Source organism: Lampetra planeri, chromosome 1 (assembly GCF_965212315.1).
Source record: "Lampetra planeri chromosome 1, kcLamPlan1.2.h2, whole genome shotgun sequence".
In the NCBI taxonomy this organism is placed as follows: domain Eukaryota; kingdom Metazoa; phylum Chordata; class Hyperoartia; order Petromyzontiformes; family Petromyzontidae; genus Lampetra; species Lampetra planeri.
In genome coordinates, this window is record NC_136107.1 from 36698919 (window position 1) to 36724547 (window position 25629).

Here is a 25629-nt window from a genome sequence, read left to right on the forward strand (position 1 = left end):
CGTCGTTGTCATGAAATGTTCTGAAAATGATGGTTTTCAGAGCTTCCTTGAATTGTGATTTTTCAGTTTATATTGTGATGTACTGTAGTGCATGTAGACAGGTCTGGATATAACCAATTGAGCTTCGTGGGTCGTGCACCATATTCTTCGAATTATAAGAAACTTTTTTTTTACCCCTGTATTTTAAAGTAAAAGTGCGTACATTATCTGGTGGGTACGTGTGACCAGATTTGTAACTTGATTGGGCACACTGGGCACATGTTTCGAGTGCGACCTTTGGGGTCGTCCATAAATGACGTCACGCACCTAAAGGGGGGGGGGGGTCAGACATTTGTGACGAGGGGTGGGGGGTGAGAAATGTGACGTCACATCAAAATGCGCAACTTTAATTAAATATACTTTTAAATAAATGTTTTCTCCTACAACATCAGAGTACAGCGCCACGTTAAATATGCACTGAAAATAGTTTAAAGCGATTTGAAGCATGTTTATTTTGGGGGGGAGGGTGTCAAGAGTTTTCTGACGTCGTTTGAGGGGGGGGGTCTGACTTTTTGTGACGACGGGGGGGGGGGGTCAAAAATCGTCCAAAATCGCGTGACGTCATTTATGGACGGCCCCTTTCCGGTGCATCGTGGACAATCTCGACGTGCAGACGTTCCCAACGAACCAATACGATACATGATGGCTTCAAGATTACAATTCGAATCTGTGAATTGGTGATGCGCTCAACATGTACAAAACCACAAAGCCCACTATGGCCCACAGTAGTTCAGCCATCACTCGCAGATTGTTAACGTGGTCACTTGATTATTTGCTGTGAAGTTCAAGTTTCATTTATTAGGTATATCCCTGTGAGCCATGCGGCTCTTGAGTCGGGTGCAACCGCAACAAACAATGTGAACACACAACATCTTACAACGACGACGCCCAACAGAAACATTCTGGAATAAACCAGCAGATATTCAAAAAAAAAGTATTAAAACGCTGTGTGCAAAAATCAGTGGTGCAAGCCAACAACAACAACAACCATAAGACAATTTAGATTAACCAAATGTTTTCGAATCACCAAAATAAAGCTATAAAAACAATGTAACAACAGTAATCCTAGCAACTGATTTTAAATTGTACAATAAACGACCAAACCTGCAGCCATAGCTGGCAGCACGACACTCCCAGTAAATGAGGCTGAAAAAGCACATCAATTGCAAAATCAAAGGACGTGTGCATTATATACATCCTCATCATCAATGCAAGTCAAGTGTAGTTGAAAACCACGTGTGCTGAACGCACAACTGTTTCACGTGTATCTTCGCTTCGCAAAGTTGTGTCTCCGACTGTACGGCTTCGGCAGCTTGGTTGACTGCATCCAGACCCAGCAAGACACGGTACATTTGTTATAATCCTGTGATAGACAGCGTCAGCGGGCGTGGGCTGGCATCATTGATCACAGATGTTCAAATGTTATGCGACAGCTTAATAGCATAAGGTCACGAGTGGTGGCACACACCAGTGATCATGGCTATGGCAGCAAGGGATGGTGGGTCACACAGATTTGTGAATCTTCCCAAACCCGCCTGCTACGAGGTATTTAGGATGTTGGTTCGTTAACCCCGATTGTACGGAATGTCCATTTTGATGGCATCATGCGTGATGGATTTGCTTTGCGTACTCCCGGTTTCTTACCAAAGTCGAACATTAACGGAACCGGCCAAACATCCCAATGTAGTAGCCTCTTGAAAAAAAAAGAGTTGAAACTCAGGATTTCCTTGAGGGAGTGACGCGGATTTATGAGCGGGTGGGCGGGGCGCAGGTGACGGTAAGGAGCACACGTGGATAGGTGATGGCATTGATTGTGCGAGGCAACAGTAAGGTGCACATTTGAGTGGGCAGAGAATAAAACAAATCAAGAAGACCAATCCCACGCCTCCTCGAAACGAGGAGGCGTGGCATTGGTCATTGGGCATGGTGTCACTTGAGAGATGACGGGACATCATTGAGGGGAGAGGTTCACATGTGGGAAGGATGCGTGGCATGGGTGAGTGAACTGGGCATAGGTGAGTGAGGTGGGCATCGGTTAGGAGCAGAATAGAGGGCCAGGCACACGTGGCAAAACGCAGTTGAGAGAAGGGGGTGGGAGAGAAGGGCACAGGCGAGTTGGGAGAGCAACGGCAAAGAGCACAAGGGATGGGGGGTGACGTTCTGGTAGTCAAGTCGGGGGGAACAATGGGAAAGGAGGATCCTGTGGGCAGCAATGGAAAGGGGAGGGGCGCAAGTGGCAGTGGTCCGGGTAGAACAGGTGGAAGGTAGTGGGCGGACTTGCCTGTTTGGTGGAGGAGGAGAAGCGGTCGTGTTGACGTTCGTTGCAACAGGTGTCAGTTTCGCAGGCGAGAGACACTTGATTCGGGACAAGTTCTGCTCTCGGCGAAAATCAGTCGCCGCACGTGACAAAGGGCATCGAGGCGTTGTGGGTGTGAGCAGGTAGCCTCTTCATCCAGGTGCGAACACATCGAGCCTCATCATCAACATCCGTGAGCGAGGATCCTGAGATAGACAGCGGAGAGAAGACACGCCGATGGAGCGAATTCAGAGCGAATATTAATTCGTGTCGAGCTTGCCCGCGACTCCATCCCAACGTCAGGGCACACACCATGCGTGTCTGCAGACCACCCTGCTACATGAAGTGAGCATCAAACACTATTCGACATCACAGTATGTATTACTCTATTTCGCATTGAGTGGATCGCTCAGCTGGATGTCCCATTACAGTGAAGTCTTTTCTTAGCGTCATACAAAATAAGATTATAGATGTAATAAATGAATAACCCGTCTCCGTCCCATGTTTGTGTATCCACGTGAACACAAAGCATATTTTACACAATCCGTTGGCTGCGCTTCCTTGCAGGAGTGCATATGTTATCGGCAGCGTTGGGTTAGTTTTCAATCTCGATGATGATGATTTAAAAGTGCATGGCTCCCAGCGGCTTCCTCGTATCGGAACGAAGAACGTTCCAGACGCCCGCAGAAGCGCGTCTGTTAAAGCGCGCGTTGAGGTGGCCACCGTCTTTGTTCGATGGTTGCTTTCTCGTTTGTCCACAACTTTACCCGCGCCTCCTTGTGAATGCGTAATGAGAAAGGGGTCCTATAGAATAACTTCATACATTTTATATATCCATATATATAATCCCATCCCCTGTTCGTTTGTCTGTTTACACGAATTTTTCTTAAAGCGTTTTACAAATCCGCAATTGTATAGCTATCTGCACAAATTTGGTATCGCTGGGATTTCGGCGGAAGGCTTCTCAATGCAACGCACCTCTCCCATTGCCCCCACTGATGTCCTCTCCCCCCCCCCCCCCATGTGTGCAGATACTACTTACTCTAATGTGTGTAGGGTGTGTAGGCATGTAGATACTACTAACTCTATTGTGTGTAGGGTGTGTAGGCATGTAGATACTGAGTATGTTCTGTCAACTTTGTACCCCCACATCTCGGGGGACGGGGGTCCACTTTCTATAACTTTCTTCTGAAAGGCTCTTATAATTTAGTCGAACAGACAAACGGAACGCCGGACTTTTATAATAGATTTGAAAGAACGTCGTCTGAGAATGTGCGAAAGACAAAAACAACGCCGTATGTTGACTATAAAATACAAAACAAAAACCACAAAACTCTGAAAAATAAAATGTTTATCTGCTGTCCGCCAGTACCAAGAGTCAGCCTAGCAACAGGCATCCATAGCAACGGTGTCCCTAGCAACTACTGGACCAGGCAGAGCATCACAGGGAGCATGGTGTCTGGTACTGGAAGGAATGATTGATTGAATGAGGTAAGGATGAGAATGAATAATACAATCTTGATTTGAAGCTTTCGTGACTGCAGGAATCCATACTCTTTGGTTCTTTCGGTAAAGGCACGTAAGTATAAAAATAAATAAAAGAACACGACGTTTCGGTCGCAACACAAGCATCCGTTATCAATTGAGAAAGAATGATCTGATGTTGTGGCTTTATATAGGCACGAAATAACTAGACAGCATCAATAATACAATTAGTGCACTGCTTTAATATGGGAATGTGTGATTGAATTAGGTAATGTGAATGAATAAGAGGAAGGAGCAATTAAATTCGGTAACAATAAGAATGAATTATAGGTATCTATGAATGAGGTGAGAATGAGAGGATCGAGTAATGAGGTAAGAATGAATGAATGAGAGGAATTAAGTGATTGAATGAGATCAATTGACCACAAACTGTTTTAAATCTCACAATTTTCCATTATTGCATTGTGATATTTAACGACTGGACCTTAAATAGCTAAAAAAAGTGAGTAAATGGGAGATAAATGAGTAAATGAATGGACTGAGAGATTTGAGTGAGGGAGGAATGAGAGAATAGGTGAAAATGAATGAAAAGCATAATTGGCAATGAAGATATACGTGAGTAAATGAGGGAGAAGTAGGTGAGCGAGTGACTGTGAAGGTTAAGTGGCGTGGTGCAGTTTTGTGGTTCAGTATAACGTTAAGTGGTAATGGAACAATGTGGTCATGAACACAAGTGGTGTAGTGTTGCTTTAGTGACGTAAATGCAGGGGTGTTGTAGTAGTAATACGGTGCAGTGCATGGGTGTGTTTTAGTAGTGTGGTGCAGTGTAATGCTGTGGTGTAGTCGTGCAGTGTAGTGGAGCAATGCTTTCATTGAGTGTTGTGAGTGTCAAGTTTGTCTGGTGAGGGCCAGGTAGATGACTGATGAGTGGTGTCAGGCAACTGGTGGGTCAAACTATTTAAACTAAACTTTTTTATTAAAATTTACCAGATTATGGCCCACTGAGCTTCATAGTTATTTTTTTCAGAAGCGACCAAGCACAGAAATTATAGCCCAAATCAAGTGGCTGATCATGTGGACGTGTACAGCAGCCAAATACTCTAAAAGTGTGATGTCGATGCTAAATGTGGAGGGGGAAATCGGAAAAATCCACGCGACCACGGGGAGAACATGCAAACTCCAAACACACCGGCGTCACGGTCAGGATCGAACCCACGACCTCCAAGTATACTAGGCCAGGGTATACTAATAGGGTTTTTCCCTTTTTTCTGGCAACAAAACTGACACCTTTTGCAAGGAATAATGTTTACATTAACCACAATACTTGCAGTCAAATGCAAACAAAAAACAATACTCTGATAATTTATGCATTGTCCTTGAAACCGATTGGTCCACACCAGAGACAGCTTTCTTTAGAGCCTAGTCTCATATGGTGTTCGACCAGATGACGCCAAAAGGCGCCTTTAGGCGTCATCTGTTTCAAGGACAATGCATAAATTAGTATTGTTTTTTTGTTTGCATTTGACTGCAAGTATTGTGGTTAATGTAAACATGATTCCTTGCAAAAGGTGTCAGTTTTGTTGCCAGAAAAAAAGGGGAAAATCCCTATTAGTATATTTTGGTATTAGCAAAGGAGATTCCATGATAGGCCAGGGTAGTTATCACGTGGGTCGTGTCGGGAGTCGTCAACACAGGCGGGGTGGAGCAGATGGTGGAGAAACTAGAAAGGGCAGAGTCGTTGAGAGAAGTGGACTGAGCCGATGGGAAAGATAGGACGGGCTGCTCTCTAATATTATCTTAACAAGCTTACCCATACAATATGCATCGTATTACAATTGTATCCAGTACATTCCAAAAGGATGTCAGCGCCCTGATAACGGTTTTTTAATATGCGCTTTATAAGTGTAAATTATTATTTTTAAAAGGGGTGTGTTAATTAACAGCGTTGTAAGATCTTCCACGGGCATCATACTGGTTGATGCGCCTTCATTCAAACTGATGACATTTTTGAAATTGCCGAAAATTATCAGAAAAATAATAACGCTCGCGCAAAAAAAGCATGCGCAAAACTGGGCCGAAAATGGGCACACTCATGCCCATTCGCAGGCCCGGTGGTGAGTACACCTTGTTCCACAGATCCTCGACTCGACTAGACTGTGGCAGGGCATTGCAGGAACGGTTGAGATGAGGTGTTTTGTACGGCGCTGGGAACTCCTAAAGCGCTTAAGCCGCGTCTACATTGAAATCCTCGTGTAATTGTCTTTCCTTCGCACCCAAACCCCATCAGGATAAGCCTGCGGCTCTGCCTTGCCGTCTTCATGTCTTCGGGTCTCGTTCTGCTGCTCCTGCAGGCTCATCTAATAGAGCGGGCGGCGAGGACGGCCGTACCTGACCCAGGTGAGATGGTTGCTCACGTGACCCAGGTGAGATGGTTGCTCACGTGACCCAGGTGAGATGGTTGCTCACGTGACCCAGGTGAGATGGTTGCTCACGTGACCCAGGTGAGATGGTTGCTCACGTGACCCAGGTGAGATGGTTGCTCACGTGACCCAGGTGAGATGGTTGCTCACGTGACCCAGGTGAGATGGTTGCTCACGTGACCCAGGTGAGATGGTTGCTCACGTGACCCAGGTGAGATGGTTGCTCACGTGACCCAGGTGAGATGGTTGCTCACGTGACCCAGGTGAGATGGTTGCTCACGTGACCCAGGTGAGATGGTTGCTCACGTGACCCAGGTGAGATGGTTGCTCACGTGACCCAGGTGAGATGGTTGCTCACCTGACCCAGGTGAGATGGTTGCTTAGAACTCCAAGGAGCCCAAGAGGCATCGGTTTCATTAAATGCGGTGTTTTGTCTGGAAGACTTTGCTGTTTTTTCCATGATTTTTCTGTTGCGTGTAGTCACTTTAAGACGTCTCTTGTTCATGTTTTTGTTTTGTTGCGGTTGCACCCGAGTCAAGAGCCGCATGGCTCACAGGGTTATACCTAATCAATTAAACTGAAACTGAAAAAAGGGATACACCAAATATCGCGTTGATTTAATATCCGAATTAACTTGAACAGCCAATAACGTGATAATACTAGTACGCAGCTGTGTTGAGCAGGTGCTCAACTGTATAGGTTTAGGCAGACACCTATACAGGATAGGTGGAAGCCTGTGTAAGACAGGTAGACATCTGACAAGTACACCTGTATAGGACACCTGTGTTGAACAGGTGAACACCTGTATAGGTTTAGGTGGACACTTACAAACATACACCTCCATTGGACAGGTGGACAACTCCATATAAAGTTCAAAGTTTATTTATTAGGTATAGCCCTGTGAGCCATTCGGCTCTTGCATCGGGTGCAACCGCAACAAACAAAAAACAAAAACATGAACAAGAAAACATCTTAAAGTGACTAAGTGCAAACAGAAAATCCAAGAAAAGACAGCAAAATATTGCAGAAAAATCACCGTACACCAACCCTGTGCAAATATCCCAGTAGGATGCAAGTCAATATGACTGATGGACACCTACATAGAACTGAGTGGACATCTGCTGCTTTAAGTTCTGTATCGTTGATGCAGACAGCAGCCCCTTGATGAGTCATGAAGGTTCCATTCCTTCAAACGTGAGGTGTTTCTCGGCAGCAGCCTTCACGTACGATGTTGGCTTTACAAGCTTGCTCTTTTAAAAACCCGTGACCGTTACGAAGCTGAGAGTCAATCGGATGACGCCATTCGTGCATTTATTTTCATTATAAAATCCACAATGTATATTTACACAAGTCTGACCTTAACATGGATGATCATAGTGCAGTTCATTTTAAAGCGTTGTCTATTTTTATCAGCATCAACTGTGATGTGTCCGCTGTTGAATAAATACCTCCCAAGCCATTTGCTACATCTCGATGCCATCCTTTACGGTCAACGATACATCTGGCTCGAGCACACAACCTCACCTTGTCTCGTATCACCCTGTGTAAGAGTAGGGTCCGCAGAAGTAGACATAACAGATCTACTCCGAAGATCCCTTCGAGCTTGACCTTTTATATCCACTCGTGAGGGCTGCACTTTTCCACATGCCTGCAACTGAGAAATGTTAATTGCATGTCAAACGAAGGATTTGTAATTCTCGGAGCTAGGAATTATCCTAATTCAGTATCTAACAACTGTTTTACCATTTTAACTCGTACGTTTTCACAGCCGCTTGAATTCTACACGTGTTCTTTTCCCAGAAATCCTGAACACGCACCCCAAACCAGAACACCACACTTCAATTTCACAATCATTGTTTATTTTTTTTGGTAAATAATTGGTGACCGGGCTGAGATCATCAGCAATCAGCTACAATTGATAACCTGATTTCATCATTCGTGGCTGAAACTCGTGGTATTAAAACCCATGACCTCAGCGGCGGTGGCGATAATGTTCCCACCAATGCTCCACCTGCCCACCTGGTGCTTAAGATCTAATGAACACAAAAGCAAATGATGACTCATCACTTTTGACAAAGGGTTTGTATAATGCGATCAACAGTAATCAACCCACCAAGTGTTTGCATACGTTTTTCCGTGCATTTGGGTGTTCTCTGCAATTTGTAGTTGCGTGGAGGCAGTGGCAGATACAAGGAGGCAGGGGCGATGGGGGTGATCAAGCTTTGAACCCAATGCCACCTGAGGTTGATTACCACTCACAGCCAACATCGGTGATGAATGCATCTGAACCGATCCTAGGCATCCCCCCGGTCAACATAGCCTTAAATGAGTTCCTGGTGTGGTGTGTAGACACAATCACTGGGGAGACGGAGGGCCAGGCGTTGTCTTCGCCACACCACCAACTCATGCGCCGTGCCGAACTTTACAGGCGCTCGCTCACAGCACTTCCCCAAGCCTGTAAAAGGCTACAATGAGGATGTTTGTCTTTGTAAGTATATGTGTGCATCTAACCTGTATGTGCAAGCATATGTGGCTATGTACTATGTCCGTTACCTGCCTGTTTGACTTTCTGCGTGTGGCTTCATTGTCTTTACCTGTTTATGTCTTCATCTTTTAGAGAGCCTAGACTCCAGTCTAAGCAGCCTGAAGCACCTCTTGGCATCTATGGATGCGAAGCTGCAGAGGCTGGACGGGCTGGAGAGCATCGTACAATCCTTGCGTGACCTCAACAGATCGCTCGACAGGTGAGGGCAGGGTGGGGAGGAGGGGGTTCAAATGCTGGAAAATACCTCTCGGTAGTGGACAACAGTGCCATGATTGTAAATGGCGAAGACGACATCGCGGTACAACGTCACCGCGTCAGTGACTGAAAAATGCCCTGAGAATGGATCTCGGCAGCATGTTGCAGTGTCGGTGACGGGAGATGGCTAATTGTGTAACTCTGTACCACGTTCAGTGGTACAGAGTTACACATGGGCAGGAGACACCTGCGAGTTTACCCCCAGTGCAACTCTCGGCTTTTCAACCTTGCACACCGCAGCACCTCTACTCGCTTCGTATTCTAACCCGGCGATCTGTGCCACCCTGCCGCTCGGTTTGTTCCCAAGACCTTTGGCAGCCCCCCCCCCCCCGCGAGCTTGCAACCCGCGCCTTCTGCGACACTTATGAGGCTCGTGAGCTAAGGCTCACACTCCCCATTTCTTGGCCGAGCACCTTGAGTCTGGTATCAACAGCTATTAGGACCGTGTTGATCACGTTTGTAATCTGCCAAGTACTTTCTCCTGCCGTTGACGTCGTCCTTGTTTACGTGACCTGCATTGTTTCGTATCTCTCTAACCCACGGAAATCCCTACACTTTCCGCGGCGTTGTTCTCTACAAACACCGGTTGTGCAGTGCCGAATTCAGCTCGTGCGGGGCCTGTAGCATATGTTATAAAGGGGCCCTAAGTATAAAACAAACGTAAATATTTAAACACACATTTTTCAATATTTTTTGGGTCTTTCGGTAAAGCCACGTAGATAGAACAAATAATAACAATATCACGACGTTTCGATTGCAACACAAGCAATCGTCATCAGGTGAAACATATCGCAGGAGAGCTGCTGAGAATATATTGTTATTATTTTTATTATTTGTTCTATCTACGTGGCTTTACCGAAAGACCCAAAGAATATTAATTACTGTAGTCACGAAAGCTTTAAGACGAATTTTTAACTTGCATAGTAAAGTAATTGTATTTTTGCGTTTGCTATACAGCCATATAATATGACAAATCGCTAACCTTAAACACCCAGTCGTTCATAAAAGTTGAAGGTGGTTTAGTACTATAGTAATAGAGCAAGTGCAGAATTACTGAACCGGAATTGATAGCTTGAAAGCATTTAGCGCGGGGCCCTTGAAAGTGCGGGGCCGGTAGCATTTGTAGCTACTACATATGTAGCTACTTTTGCTACTAGGATAATCCGGCAACGCGGTTGTGTCCTACTTTATCTTAACCCTTGTCCATGGAATGGAGTTATCTGGATAGGCCTGTCGTTCTAGACAACAATAAAACATTTACTGAGACGTTATAATTGCGACAGTTTGTGTCATTTGCACTGCGGTTTGTTTTGCATATTGGACCTTGATCAAATTGGAAGGTGAGGATAAATGTCGGGAAAACCACGACGTGACCATAGCCTGTCTGGTGTTCAGCGGGGGGGGGGGGGGGGGGGGGTTGAGTTGTTTGCAGCCGTGGACCTTCTTTCGAGGACGTTAGGGTTTAGGGACATTTTTAGTTTTTTTGCAATTTCACCTTTGAGACGCGATAAACCCGAACGCAACCCTTACACAGTGATATTTCAAGATTGATGAAAACCATTCACCGCCGGTGGGCATGCTGGCGCTTACCTGGCCCAATCTAAAGCCCTGGTGCTGATGCGATCTCTGTGCCACCAGGTGCCGCCCCTGTCAGCCAGATCAACGACGGCCGGAGGCCCCGGTCCAATTAGCGTCTCAGCTGCCACTGAAACAGCCTGCAGAGGTGCCTCGCGGTGAGACCACACAGCCACACCATGCGCTGAACAAAGATAACCCTCGTGTCGCCTTATAGACTCTTGGGGGCGAGCTCTGTTAGCGGGCACCTATTAGGGCCGGAGCGGCACATGAAGAGGTTGGTGCAGACGGATCACGTGGCCACGGTTTCGTGAAGAGACGAGATCTCCGCAGTTGAATTGATGGTTGGATGGCAACACAATAGGGGTAGCAACATTCAAGCTGAAAACAGTGACATGGACATTCGCGGCTGCAACAAACGGGACCAAAATAACAACGTGAACACAGTCCCCACGTTTATCAAATCATAAAAACTGTTGAGCTCTTCGATGCGTTTTCAGGATGTACCACATGTTGTTCAGCATGATTTCCGACATTTTGCTCCATATGCTGGGGAGCTCCTTCGGGAACTGAATTCAGCACTGTTGTCCCTCATTGCCCGATATTTTGCTGCTCCGCGTACCGGAAGATTCTTCAGAATTCAGGAATCCCCTGGCCTCTGTCCAAGCTCCCAGAACGCGGAGCGAAACGTCGGACTTGGCGCTGAACAACACGCTGTTTGACCTGAAAACACGTTGGAAAGCTGTGCAGCAGAACCGTGGAAAAAATAAACCCCTACACAGTTGTAATAAACAATGTAGTGTGGTCACGCCAGAATGTAATAAACTGGTTCCCATTGAAGTAAACACACGAACTAGATAGTAACATTTCATCGCAGTCGATAAAAGACTTAAGGTATGGCCCAACCCAAAAACAAACGCCACTTAAAGCTACACTTGTGCGTCCCACGCTGCTTGATCTGTGAGAACAAAGATCTTATGAATCACAACGTAAAAAAAATGATCAGAAGTGCTCCGGTGACGTCACTAACATCACCAGGGTGGGTAGTGGTTTGGATAATGAGCCGGGTCGTCATTAGAACCTCGAAACAAATATTCCAGTTCTAATAAAGTGACAAGCGTCTGCGGAGTCCGTGTCTCTCCGTTTGTGTCTGTGCCTCGAGGGAGCGCCCTTCGAACAAATCACACACAATGCGCCTGATCTGCTCAGATCTCGGAAGCTAAGCAGACTTGAGCCTTGATAGAGCTTGGATGGACGATTACCATGCACGCAACAGCTGTCGCAGGCGCTCGCGGGGTTTACGTTGTCAACGGAGGGCAGTGCAGCAAACTCAACCTGTTGTACTGTACCTCTATGCTCCCGTGTCTACGCTCCACAGCCTTCACCCAACCCGCACTGACTACACGTGGTGGAGTTCGATCAAATGACGCGCACAGGATGGGGGAGGCCCTCATCCAGCAGTGGATCGGCAGACGGCTGTACGCGTAGTGGGCTATTATGGAGGAGCGCCTGACAGACACGAGCAGGCCTGGTCAGCTCTTTGTGCTGGTGTCTACTGCTACCAATTCCCGATCAAGTGAATGTGGAGAGGTCTGAACACTGAGCCGGGCACCATTGAGTGCCTGGGTTCAAGTCTGGGTTTCAGCCACCTGTGCTTAAACCGGGTTCTCAAGTGTAGCGAGTTGATGGCTTCAGCCTGGTCACCGATGGCTGTAAAAGAAACAATCTCAGTGCGTACGATTCTGCGCTTAATTCGGCACACTTATAACTCTGAGAATTAAGCAGATGAGTTTGACTGACATGTGATAGTCACAGTCTGAAGAATGGTGGATGGGAAAGTGCTGAGCATAGATCAGAAGTAGTTCTTTGATATCCACTTTCACGGGCATTCCCTAGCATGGTAACATTTGTCTGCAATAGATCCGAATTAAGTATTTGTCTCATGGCACGACACCGATAGCACGATTGTGAAGTTCAGCTTATCCCACCTCTGAAAGGTGAGTATGTTGTTAATTTGACACAGATGTGCAACTAATATGATTTGAATGACGCAAAATATCGCGACATCTGATTACATTTGTTAACACGACTTGACACGCTTTTCTTGAGGCGATTTCTTTATTGAAGACACGTTCACTTGAACAGGCGGAGACCCCACTGCAACGGCCCCGAGTCTCCCGCGCATCTCCCCCTTATATATCGACCGAGGCCACGCCCCCCTTCCAGAACCTTTTCGCTGACTCTGGACGCTCTCCACCGGCAGACTCCACCGTCCTCTTCCGTCGCCTGACCACGCTCCCTTCTCGGTCATTCCCGTAGCCATCAGTCCCTTCGCACTCACAGCTGACTCCCCTGTCATTACTTCCCGTGGCCACTAGTGCACTCGTCCTGCAGGCTGACTCCCCTGTCATTACCTCCCATGGCCACTAGTCCGCTCGTACTGTCGGCTGACTCCCCTGTCAGTACCTCCCGTGGCCACTAGTCCACTCACACCGCGGATAGACTCTACTAGCCATTTCAAATTTATGTTTAGAAGTCGCTTTGTGATGTCACGTTTCGGAAGTCGTTCTCCTACACACGGCAGTGCACTGCTTACCCGCGGGAGCTCTGAATAGAAATCACGTCACCTCACGGCAAATTTGGAATCCCGATTGGGACAATCACGGCGGAAAGCGCTCGTAGGTCGCCGGATCTCTCAAGGCCTTCAGAGAGACCCCCGAAGTATGAGCTGAGTTCGACGAGCCTACTTGGAATACCTCGGATACAAACTGGACGTCCAAAATCTCCGGCATCCCTTCAGAGGCAACCCTCTCCCCCTGTCAAATTGACCTCCCCGACCCCGCCCCCCCCCCCCCCAAATCGTAAATAATTATAGGGCCTGGGACAAGAGCTCTCTGCACAGGGGAGGGAACACCCGTCCCCTTAAGCCATTGCTCGTCATTGTAAGGCCCGCGGGCCACTGACGGCCCCCTTGTGGCCTTTAGCGCGGCCCCCGACAATACACAAATGTGAAAACATTCCAACATCATCATTGCAGTGCCGCTGTCAAACCCCCAATTGGTGTAAAATGTGTGACGGCACCTCACACCGATGATGTCTTATCGGCGAAAGTGCCCCCCCCCCCCCCCCTGAAAATGAGTGAAGGACACTGCCTTAAGCTGACCCCCCCCCCCCCCAGTTGCAAGATCAGACAAGTAACCCTCGAAGCAAACAAATACGTAGTCCAGACACAACTTAACTGTTAAGACATTTTAGTGCATTGGTACGCTGTCTTTTGCATGAACGAAAGACAAATGCAGTTTTCTGCGAAACGAATAATAAGTTGAGTCTTCTGGCTCATTGTCAAACAACAACAGCAACAAAAAACCATGAAAATCGAAATGTGTCCTGTAGCTTCACAGGACTGTGAAGTTCCACGGGACCCCGGCTTCCCGCTGTGCGGCGAGAAAGTGAAGGTGCGTCCGTCTCGCGTCTTCGCTTCGCCCGCCCGCCACGGGCTTCAGGTTTCACGCCGGCGGGCGGAGGTGTGCCAAGTGGGTCAGGACGCATCGACGCATATTCGCTGTGCACGTGCATGGTGAACTTCTTTCGCGCCGTACGTCGCCAACGGTGCTCGTTAGAAAACGTTCGTGACGCTTGTGATGGTGTTTTATTTTTTTTTAAACAAGGCTGCGTTGAAAATGTTTGCCGGTAGAATGTTGTTGAAATTATGATAATAATTATAATATAATAATCATTTACATTTATTTGTAAGGCGCCTTCCACTAATGTTCTTGGTTCTTTCGGTAAAGTCACGTAGAAGGGAAATAATAAAATAATAAAAATCAAACATAATAAAATACAATTCTCACGACGTTTCGGCCACAACGCAAGCAGCCGTGTTGTGGCCGAAACGTCGTGAGAATTGTATTTTATTATGTTTTATTTTTATTATTTTATTATTTCCCTTCTACGTGACTTTACCGAAAGAACCAAGAAGATGAATCCCTGCAGTCACGAAAGCTTTAAATCGAAATTCCACTAAGGTCTCAAGGCGCCTTCTAAAAATAAGGATAAGGAAAGGCCAAGAGAGACAGAGAAGCTAAATGGAATAAACGGACTTAAGAAGATGTGTTTTTAGACGAGATTTAGAAGTGTCCACATTGTCGGATAAACGAATTTCCAACGGTCTGGAATTCCACAACCGTGGTGGCACAACCACAGCGAGGTGCCCGCTCGCCCCAGGAAGGCAGCCGGGATCGAGGTACGCAGAGAAGGATAGAGTCTGCAGATATTAACGACCTTGAGGGGACGTACGGATGAATTGACTCGTCAATATATGGTGGTGCCAGCCCATGCAAGGCTTTAAAAACTCGAGGATGACTATTAATATCGTCAAGGCAACGATGATTATGAGTCTCGTGGTGATTACTGCCATGATGATGATGATGATAACGAGGAATAACGATGGTTATGATTCTCAGCATGATGACGACGACGATAGTGATGATTATAGCCGGATGAAAACAACTTTATTGGATGCTAATGGTGCTGAGAAGTTATGGTTTTGATAATACTGATGGGGATGTCTTGATGATAATAATGAAATATATTTATATTTTAAATATGATGCTGCGTTGGCAGTGATGCACAAAAGAACAATCAACCTTTTTGTTTCGGGCAGTGTTATCAACAAACGCGTGATGTTAGGTGAGACATTTTATGATCGTAAGTGACAATTGTGACGATGTCAAAATTGACGATAACTTAACGATTATGACTATGACACAGAATGCCATGATGTGAATAGGTGGTGGTGATGATGATGAATTTCTGATGATAACATGTTTATATATTGTATGGTATTGCCAAGTGACGATAAATATTGATGATGATGTGTGTCATCACCATCATGATGTGTGCCATCATCATCATCATCGTCGTCGTTATTGTCCACCAGTACCTGCAGAACAGGTGGACCAGCGACCCATGCTACTCGCACTACGGAGTGAACGGCTCCACGTGCTCCATCATCTCCTACCTGGGCCAGGTGGAGAGCTTCTGCCCTCCTCGTCGTCAAGCAGGACCCAACACAACTGGGATTCCTCCCAAGCCCCCGAAGGACACAGAGGTTCCGTCTCAGCTCTCACCACCACAGCACCTCCGATTACCGCGTTTGGCTACGTCGGGGGTGAAAGAAGTTCAACAAAGAAGTTCAGCTTTCCAAAAGGGCTCCACAACCTGTTCTAGATTTGAAGCTTTCGTGACTGCAAGGATTCATACTCTTAGTTTTTTCGGTAAAGTCACGTAGGTAAAATATGAAATTAAAATTAATAAAATAAAATAATAAAAAATCACGACGTTTCGGAGGCAACACAAGTCTCACTTGATGCAGCAAATCTGGCTGTGACGGTCCCACCTGATGACGGAGACTTGTGTTGCCTCCGAAACGTCTTGATTTTTTATTATTTATTATTTTATTTTTATTAATTTTAATTTTATTTTTTACCTACGTGACTTTACCGTAAAAACTAAGAGTATTGCTCCAACCTGCTCTCGTTCATCCATCATCATGGTTGCGGACATCAGCCAGGGTCAATCCACTGCTTGATGCGGCGCCCCAAGTCGTAGCCGTCACACATGGAGCTACATCGCACGAGCTTAAACTATGACTTCAGAATACAATATTTAGAAAATAAACGGAATATATTTGGGGGAATGTTTTAGATACAGTATATGTAAAAACGGTGTTCTCTGTCAAATACATGCATGCTTATACTCTTATCCGGTTTTAAGATAATATCTTTATCGATCCCTTGTCCATCTGGATGTCTGCTGTCTGTCTCTCTACTTGTCTATCTCTTCGTCCCCCTGCCCCCGCTCTCTGTCCATCCATCTACCCACCCACCCACCTACTCACCCACCTACTCACCCACCTGTCTCCTCTTTGTTCCATCCTCGTCGTCCTCATCCCAAGGCTGACCGTGTGCGTGCGCTCTGCGGCAGGCGGCGATGCGACGCAGCGCGAGCGCGCTGCTCGCGCTCACGGAGCGGTACAGAGCCATGGAGGCAGTGCGCTTCATGGAGCGGCGGCTGCAGCAGACCGAGCGGACGTGGTCGACTGCGGCGCACGACCTCGCGGCTCGGACGAACGGGACTTCGCGTGCCCGCATGAAGGCACGCGCGCCCGCTCCGTTTATAAATGCCCAAGTATCGGTCGACTCGCTACGCTTGGACTCGCTACGCTTGGGCATAGCGAGTCAACCAATTGGGGACCGTGATTCATAAACAAACTTTTCAGAGGCTGCTCTGATTCCCCCCCCCCCCACCATCGATCGCCCCTCAACAGATCCTCGTGCACCTGGGCCTGCTGACGGGGGCCAGCGGGCGGTGGTTCAACTCGGGCACGGGTCGGGGCGGTCCCCTCGGGGAGCTGGTGCAGTGGGCCGACGCGCTGGCCGCTCTGCATGCCCTCGGCCACTCGCTCTCGATCGCCGCCACGCTGCCCGACCTGCACAGGTGACCCCCGGGGCCTCTCACCCTGCCTCCCTCCCTCGCGTACGCGGAAGGAGAGGGGGGGACAAAATAAACAATGGTTGCGCAACGCTCACGGTTGGCATGGGCCACCCCAAGCAAGGAATGAAATAGGGCCCTATCCCCTCTTCAATTCCGCCCCCCCCCCCAAACATAACCCCTCTGAAGCCGCCCGTTGGGAGGTAAGCCCCGTGTGGCGAGCATCCCACGTCTGGCCACATTTTTCCCGAGTTGACTTAGGAGAGGCCAGGACCGGTTGATGTACATCGCTTGCTGTTCCTCTTTTGTCGTACGGCTGATGTAGACGCAGAGCGACAACTACAATTTCACATTCGGGTGGTCAAAGCCAGTGAAACGTCGTACTCAAATTGTAAATGTTGTAGATTTACTCTCCAATACACCGGTGTGCTGAAGTAGTAACTAATTGGCGTTTTGTTTACGTGACAAACCCCTTACTAATTGGCTGTGTCGGGTGGTGGAGGATTACGACACATTTATACTTACGCGATCTAACCCACAAACCTTTAATATGAATAATATTGCTACGTGTTAAACTAGTCAAAGCCAGATAGTTTTCATCGATCCCATTTTCCTTGGCAAAGGCGCTGACACTGTGCGAGTCGTTGTGTAAAGGAGCTCCGACGAGGTGTAGAAAGAGAGGGAGGTGAGACCAGTGCCGGATTAAGCTAGTGCGGGGCCTGTAGCATATGCCATAACGGGGCCCTAAATAAATAAAAACAAGTAAATATTAAAACACAAATTTTTGTTACTTGCATAGCAAAGTAATTGTATTTTTTCATTTGCTATGCAGCCAAATAATCCGACAAATCGCTTAACTTAAATACAAAGTCGTTCATAAAAGTTGAAGGCAGTATAGTGCTATAGTAATAGAGCAAGTGCAGAATCACTGAACCGGAATTGATAGCTGGAAAGCATTTAGCGCGGGGCCCTTGAAAGTGCGGGGCCCGTAGCGTGTGTAGCTACTTTTGGTACTAGGAGAATCCGGCATTGGGTGAGACCTTTATTTCATAGTTAACAACGAGGGCTTTCAACAACGCGATTCGCGAAGCCAGAATTTCGGCGGCCTGCCTCGCCCGTCGTCCCCACTGATGTCCACTTCTCCCCCCCCCCCCCCATGTGTGCAGATACTACTGACTATTGTATGTAGGGTGTGTAGGCATATCGATACTACTGACTTTATTGTATGTAGCAGGGACGTGCGGGCAGGGGAGGCAGGAAAGGCAGAGCCTCATCTGTCATACTCCAATGAAAATAACTGTTTTACGAAAATAAATAAAAAATAATAATCGAATTAAATACATATTAAGATTTTTCCACTGATCTGTGTTATAAATGTAATTTCTGTACGATTCCAATAATTTGTATAGTCAAAATCGCCGAATTTGCGGAGCTCGGCTGCAAATACAGGAAGAGACGAGAGGTGAGGCAGCGACGAGCTCAGCCTCCCCTCGCTATGCAAAGTGAGCGGCCTGACAGAGAGGGGAGCTGTCAGTCACACCCACGTGCCCAGGCTGAGCCCCCCATGACTTTGGTCGCCTTATCAAAATCTCCTTGAGCCCCAAAAAGTGCCATGTTTCTCTGAGTGAACTCGGACCCATTCTGTGCCCTCCAGGTTGCTCGGCGTGCCCCCAGGCAATGGTGCCTGCCCCATCGAGAAGGCTTTGCCCTTTGACCTCATCTTCACCGACTACTTGGGCATCGAGCAAATGAGCAAGAGCATGGGCTTGTCGTTCCGGGAGTACGCGTGAGTCGAATGCAGTCGAAATAACACTAATTAGTAACACTAGTAGCGCTCATTAGTAATTCATAACACTACGTAATAATTGATACCACTAACAGCGCTGATTAATTCTTAATTTCACAGATAGCACTAACTAATGACACTGGTCAACACACTTTTTCTGGCATAAGGTATTCCAACGGGTTTAAGGTAATTTTGGGGTGCTGATTCCAAATCTGGCATCAGTTTTTGTTTATCACATCAGGTTTTTGAGATATCAAATATTGCATTTTCAATAAAAACTGCAGAAGAAAAATATTAAATCAATGTGGATATCTACATAAAATGATATTATAAACACACTATCCTAAAAATACAGCACCATATTTTAACATTTAAGCAGTCACTGACTCGCAACAACTTGCAATCATAAGTGACGGAGTTAATTTCGGGTAAAATCTATGAAAATGGGGTATGCCGATAGCATAAAAATGAGATGTGATAGAGCAAATCTGAGATCAGATTTGGAATCAGCACCCTGAAATTAGTCTAAAACAGCTGCACAAGTCCAGGCCAGAAAAAAAAAAAAATTTTGTTGACCAGTGTAATTAATAAACGCAAACACTATTAATGCTGATTGGAGTGGAGGGACACACTGCTATGAACCCTGCAAAACCCGAGTTCGACACCCAGCCGAGTGGCGAGCGATATCTGAAGCGGTCCTGGATGCTACTCCACGACTTCACCAACCCGCACTGATCATTGTAGTGAAGTATGGTCAAACAACCCCTATGACCGACATGATATGGGTGAAAGTCTTTGTTCAGCAAGGGCTTGACAAGGGGGATAATTTTAAACACTGATTATGAATGGATATTTGAAGCTTTCGCGACTGCAGGAATCCATACTCTTTTGTTCTTTCGGTAAAATCACTTAGGTAGAAAATACAATTATACCTACGTGACTTTACCGACAGAACCAAAGAGTATAAATGGATAATTAAAAATAATTATAATTATTAGGCATACTTAATACAAACTCAACACATGTATTAATCACCCTGCGTTGTCCATCTGTGGCGGTGCAGGTGTCGCTACCGCGTGGTGGACACGTTCGGCACGGAGCCGGCTTTCAACCACGAGGCCTACGCCACCAAGAACGGCTTCAAGTCCGGATGGGGCCACTGGAACCTGCAGCCCCAGCAGTACATGACCATGTTCCGTACGTCCTCGCTCGACACACTTCATCCGGGCATGAGTTTCTGGTTCAACATTTTTTGCCATTTTGTGTTTTCAAGGACAAGACCGAAAACTCTTTTAGTCAGGTTTTCGTAGCGTTGACATTTTGTCATAATTCAACATGCATTTGTGCGAACAAAAGTGACGTCACCTGATGCCACGTGACACCAGTTTTCTCTGGAAAAGCAAGGAGTGATGCAAAACAAGTGACGTCACTTGCCACGAAGTCATACTTTTGGATTAAATACGAAACAAACTTTTTTGCTTTTCCAATCGTTCAAAATTTAGAGTCTAGGCTAAATTTTCGGATTTATTTTTCAGATTCATCCGAAAATCAGGAACAAATCACGAATATTATCGAAACAAGGACAAACTATCTCCTGTGTAGCCTTGGGCAATCGCTGTTCGTGAGCACCTATTAGAGCCAGCGAGGTGCAAGAAGGGTTGATGTGTTAACTGGGGCCTCAAGACTCGGCAGAACACGACCATCATATTCCGATATTTGAGGTACTGTACAAGTGTTTGTGTTTAAGTTTTTTTCCCCCAGTAATCTATTTGCCTAACGTGTAACTGTTAATTTTCTATAGATGTTCCCATATCCGACATTGGTCAGATGTGTCCGCGTTATGGCAGGTAGTCCGTCATGCGCTAGACTCTGTTAGAGCGAGTCGTCCGTCACATGCTAGACTTGCCTTATAGCGAGTAGTCCATGACGCGCTAGTCACGCGGTATAGCGAGTAGTCCGTCACGCGGTAGGCTCGTGTTACAGCGGGCGCGGTGAGCGTTAAGTGAAAAACGTTCCATAAACGAAAAACCGCGTTAAAGTGAAAACACGTACGTTAAACGGGGATTTAAACGTTAAACGGGGATTTACTGTACAGTAAATACATGCAGTGCTGCTTGGTTTATGCACTTTTCTGCATTAAACACATGTTCTATAGTGGCGCAGCTGTTAGCGCACAGCGCTATCGAACCGGCAATCAAGTTGTTCCTTGGCCACAGCTAACATCAGTGCTGAGTGATATCCCAACCGGTCCTGTGCCTCACCTAGGTCAACTCAGCTTAACAATGAGCAGCTGGTGCGGCGTGTAAACATCAGCACCGGGGGGGACAAAGGTGGTGGGCACAAATCCTCAGCGGTGGAGGTTAAATAACGGTGGTGGTGGTGGTGGTGACGATGTTTGTGGATCGGCAGCGCACACTCCGGACAACTCGTTCCTGGGCTTCATGAGCGAAGTGTTCAGCGAGAAGCAAAAGGTCACGATCCCCAAGGACGACCGCATGGCGATGGTGTACGGCAAGAAGGAGGAGATGTGGAAGGTAGTTGAGTAGGGGCGAAGCGTTGCGTCGCGACATCGAGTGACGCAGGCTGACCTCCTGCCGGGAAATTGTTTTAAATATGCTCCATCGTTAAGGTGCTTTGTACCATTAAAAGTGTTTTTGTCTACACTGCGGTTTGAACTCAGGCGTCCTGTCCAACCAATGGGCACAAGACCTATGCTTTGTAATAGGACCCATAAATAACAAAAACGTCGTGATTTATTTGATTTTATACCTACGTGACTTTACCGAAAGAACCAAAGAGTATAGTGTTATAGTTGTTACATCGGCAGTAATAATTATCAGGGTCCATAATGGAGGTTTTTGGGTTAGATCGCGTAAATATATATAGATGTGTCGTTAAACCCGCCACCACCCGACACAGCCAACTAGTGAGGGTTGTCACGTAAACAGAACGTGGCCAATTCGTCACTAGAACAGCACACCGGTGTGTTGGAGAGCCAAGCCACAACATTTACAAACTGAGTACGACATTTCGCCAGTAATTACAACTAGCTTCATCAGGCGACAGCCAGATTTTTGGAAAAGTCGTTCCTTACATAGAGGCGTAGATGTGTTGACCACCCTTCTGCACTCTTGCACAATGTGGGGGGGGGAGGATTACTGAGGCAATGTACATTATGCATGCGCATTATGCGAGCCCTTTGAACTTGTCCTTCCTGTCTATTGTGTTTATTAAAATAGCCCTACCAACGGTAATCCCTATTGAAGTACGCTGTCCTATGCATGCATTTAAATAATGTATTATTTGATGATTCGCCTACGTGTTAAATTACCAGGGTGCCCACTGGATTCGAACCGTGAACCTCCGTAACACGTGGTGAACGTGCTACCCTCTTGGCCGCATCAACACTCAAAAAGCCCCCAGCACGTGGAGGACGTGCTACCCTCTTGGCCGCATCACCACTCAAAAAGCCCCCAGCACGTGGAGGACGTGCTACCCTCTTGGCCGCATCACCACTCAAAAAGCCCCCAGCACGTGGAAGACGTCAGACATATCCTGAGCATTGAGGCTTAAAGCCTTGAGCCAGTGGTAGAAATTCCATCATCCTATGGCAGGGACGAGTCTCTCCATCGGACACAAAGTGGTACCTATTTTATTTACCCTGAAGGGAACGATGGGGTTGAATGAGCACCCCACCAGGAATTGAACTCACGACCTTGTGATTGCGAGCCTCTCGCTCTACCGCCGAGCCACAAACACATCGGGCAGCTACATCGTGACTGAAATGCCCTCGTCATGTTATAACGATGATCACGTGTGCTTTTCTGGCACAGGGAAAGGAGCAGTACCTGAAGGTGATCTCTCGCCACATGGCCGTGCACGGCACGGTGGGGGGCAGCCTGATATCATTACCGAAGTTTGTGCACAACCATGGCCTCCTCTCCCAGCGTGACATCCAGGTCCTCCTCCGCAGGGCCAAGGTGCTTGCTGCAATCCCGCAGGTCGCCAGGGGGTATGGATCTAAAGTTTACCAAACTTCTGGGAGGGGGCCGTCCATAAATGACGTCACACACCTGGGGGGGGGGGGTCAGACATTTGTGACGATGTGTGACAAGGGGGGGGGGGAGGATTGGAGAAATGTGACGCCACATCAAAATGCACAACTTTAAATAAATATAGACAACACGCTCTACTTAATTAAATATCGTGTGACGTCATTTATGGACGGCCCCGAGGCTCAACCGGGACACAGGATGAGCTGGCAGCTGCCACATCAGGCAGCCCTGTGTCCACTTTTCGATAGCTGAAGCCACTCAACCGCATACACCACCCAAATCAGCGAGTGGCGGCCTCCTTGCTCTGACATTGGCCCCACCGACTTCCCATAGACCTGCTAATCAGGTAGCCCCGCCAATTCCTCTGCCAACCCCGCCCACTACTCAGGTAGCCCTGCCCTTTGCCCCATATCACGAGTTGAGCAACAGGTCAGGAAATTCTATCGGTTGAGTGGACACGGCTATGCAATAGTTGGCAGGGCTGATGGAGAAGAGGGGGGCTGCCAGGTACACCACGTGCCCCGGTTGAGCCTCCCAGAAATGTAGTCGCTTTAACCATGTAACCTCGGCTTTATAACCCCCCTCCGCCCCATCCCCCCCACCGTGTTATCTATGATGGCTGCAGATGTTTGTGGGGCTGGGCTTCCCGTACGAGGGTCCGGCGCCGCTGGAGGCCATCGCCAGCGGTTGCGTCTTCCTGATGCCGCGCTTCGACCCGCCGCACTCATCCCACAGCACCGCCTTCTTCAAGGGCAAGCCCACGTCTCGCCTGGTGAGCGAGGCGGCTGGGAGGCTTGCGGCTCAGCCATCATCGCGAGACGAGACTTCTTCTCCCGTACGGTGGCTGTGGGCCCCAGGGCAATAGCCACCAGCTAGGGACCCATCCAGCCCCGTTGGGTTCTGGTGCGGTTGCACCGCCTGCACACTCGATAGCTAGTCCACTGCGCTCTGTCGCATAGTTCCTCGTGGAGCCAGTGGCCTCGATGAGTTAGGTAGAAAAAATGATGACTGGTTTATGAGTCCGAGAATCAATGCCAGTCCATAGGTTCTCACTGAATGTAACCGTGTACGTCTATGAGTTCCTATGTCATTCTGAGTCTTTGTGCAAGTCTATGGGTCTCTATTCACAGCCTGTGGGTTCTGTGTGAGTCTTTGGACTGTTTGCAGGGTTTATCTCCTCGTCGAATATTCTCCGGGTCACCGGTTGAGCGGAAAAAGAAAATCTTTCTCGTATACCTGATGTGGTGTGCTGGGCACGCTGGTGCAGGTAACGTCGCAGCACCCGTACGCGGAACGCTTCATCGGTAGGCCGCACGTGTGGACGGTGGACGTGGGAAACCTGTCGGAGGTGGAGGCGGCCGTGATCGCCATCAAATCGTTGCCGGTCATGGAGCCGCTCCTCCCGTACGAGTTCACAGCCCAAGGGATGCTCGAGAGGGTGTACGCTTACCTCACTCACCAGGTGGGACTGCTCGCTCACTCGCTCGTACTCGCTCACTTGGGCGATCGCTCCGTCACTCGTTAACCTGCCCACTAACTCACGTGCTCGTGATCTCACCTGGCTCACAAACAAGGTGGCACGGAAGTCAGAAACACTGAGATGGCACAAGCTCGGCATCTCTGAACTCTGGGTTCCAATCCAGGTTTCAACCGCCCGTGGTGGAGCGAGTTGATGGTCTCTGCTCACTTATAAAGTGATTGCCACAAATGACTGCACAAACAGAAAAAAAAAACACAGACACACACACAGCTACATTAAAATTTACCTAATGTAATAATTTAATTTAGTTTAAATCACCGGGTTTAAATCAAGCCGCGACATGTCCAACTATCGTCGTTTGTCCGTGAAGGACTTCTGCTCGCCGGGGCCACAGAGATGGCCTCCCAGCAGCGCGATGCAAGCGGTGGCGTCGGAGGGCGGCATCTCGTGCCAGGACGCGTGCTGGGCACGTGGCCTCGTTTGCGAGCCGTCCTTCTTCCCCCTCGTCAACACGCAGGAGGTCTTTGCCAGGTGGGAGACCGCATCAAAACACTTCCTGTTAAAAAAGAGGTAAAGGTATGAAGACCTGCAAGTGCTTGGTTACACCACTGCTGCCAGAAGGGTCTCCAAATACAGCGAGCGCTCTCTGGAGGGTATTTGGCCTACTCTTCCCCCAAGATAGACGTCATGTAAAGGGGGTGAGCGTTGCCTGCACTTTACCCCACCATACCTGCCGATCGCCAAAAGGCACTCGTGTCAAATTATTCAACAACAAAAACGTGCAGATTGCTTCAACTGCCGCAGCGGGCGATCAAATGGAACCGGCAGACCTCTGCATTGCGAATGCAGCGCTCTCACCGTGACACCATCCGCGATGCTGCTAAGCACGTGGCCACTCAGCACGGCAACAGCATGCCACTTGCGACGCGCGTGCACACAGGTTGGGCCTGCGGTGCGGCGCGGTGGAGAGGCGAGCGAGCCACCTGGTGCCCGCATTCACCCGCAACGGGAGCCGCTGCCTACTCCAGGAGGAGACGCTCCTCTTCAGCTGCGCCGGCGCCGGTGAGACCCGGGTGTGCCCCTGCCGCGACTTCCGACGGGGCCAGGTAGCGCTGTGCCGGGACTGCTTGTGACAGGCTACGTGGCGGCACGAAGCGGGCCGGGCATCGACAATCGAAGATTTAACCCTTGCAATTTTACC

General features: G+C 48.0%; 1 protein-coding gene across 1 annotated transcript; it reads left to right on the forward strand.

Annotated features, from left to right (window-relative positions):
• The first annotated feature begins 1770 nt into the window (after positions 1-1770).
• On the forward strand, positions 1771-25629 carry LOC144717924 (alpha-1,6-mannosylglycoprotein 6-beta-N-acetylglucosaminyltransferase B-like). The gene is made up of 16 exons (XM_078593776.1): positions 1771-2680; positions 6108-6217; positions 8858-8984; positions 10679-10773; positions 14009-14070; positions 15555-15725; positions 16601-16844; positions 16906-17113; positions 18762-18893; positions 19957-20090; positions 21303-21427; positions 22727-22873; positions 23574-23720; positions 24216-24410; positions 24799-24959; positions 25369-25629. Exons 1-16 carry the CDS (start codon positions 2649-2651, stop codon positions 25559-25561), a joined length of 2283 nt encoding a protein of 760 aa, XP_078449902.1. The 5' UTR covers positions 1771-2648; the 3' UTR covers positions 25562-25629.

What these genes read in the sequence shown, in the direction of transcription:
- LOC144717924 (XM_078593776.1), top strand. Translation starts at nt 2,649, where the DNA reads ATGCGTGTCTGCAGACCACCCTGCTACATGAA. An exon ending in GACGGCCGTACCTGACCCAG is followed by an intron (nt 6,218 to 8,857) that starts GTGAGATGGTTG and finishes TTCATCTTTTAG; the next exon opens with AGAGCCTAGACTCCAGTCTA. An exon ending in TGTGCGGCGAGAAAGTGAAG is followed by an intron (nt 14,071 to 15,554) that starts GTGCGTCCGTCT and finishes ATTGTCCACCAG; the next exon opens with TACCTGCAGAACAGGTGGAC.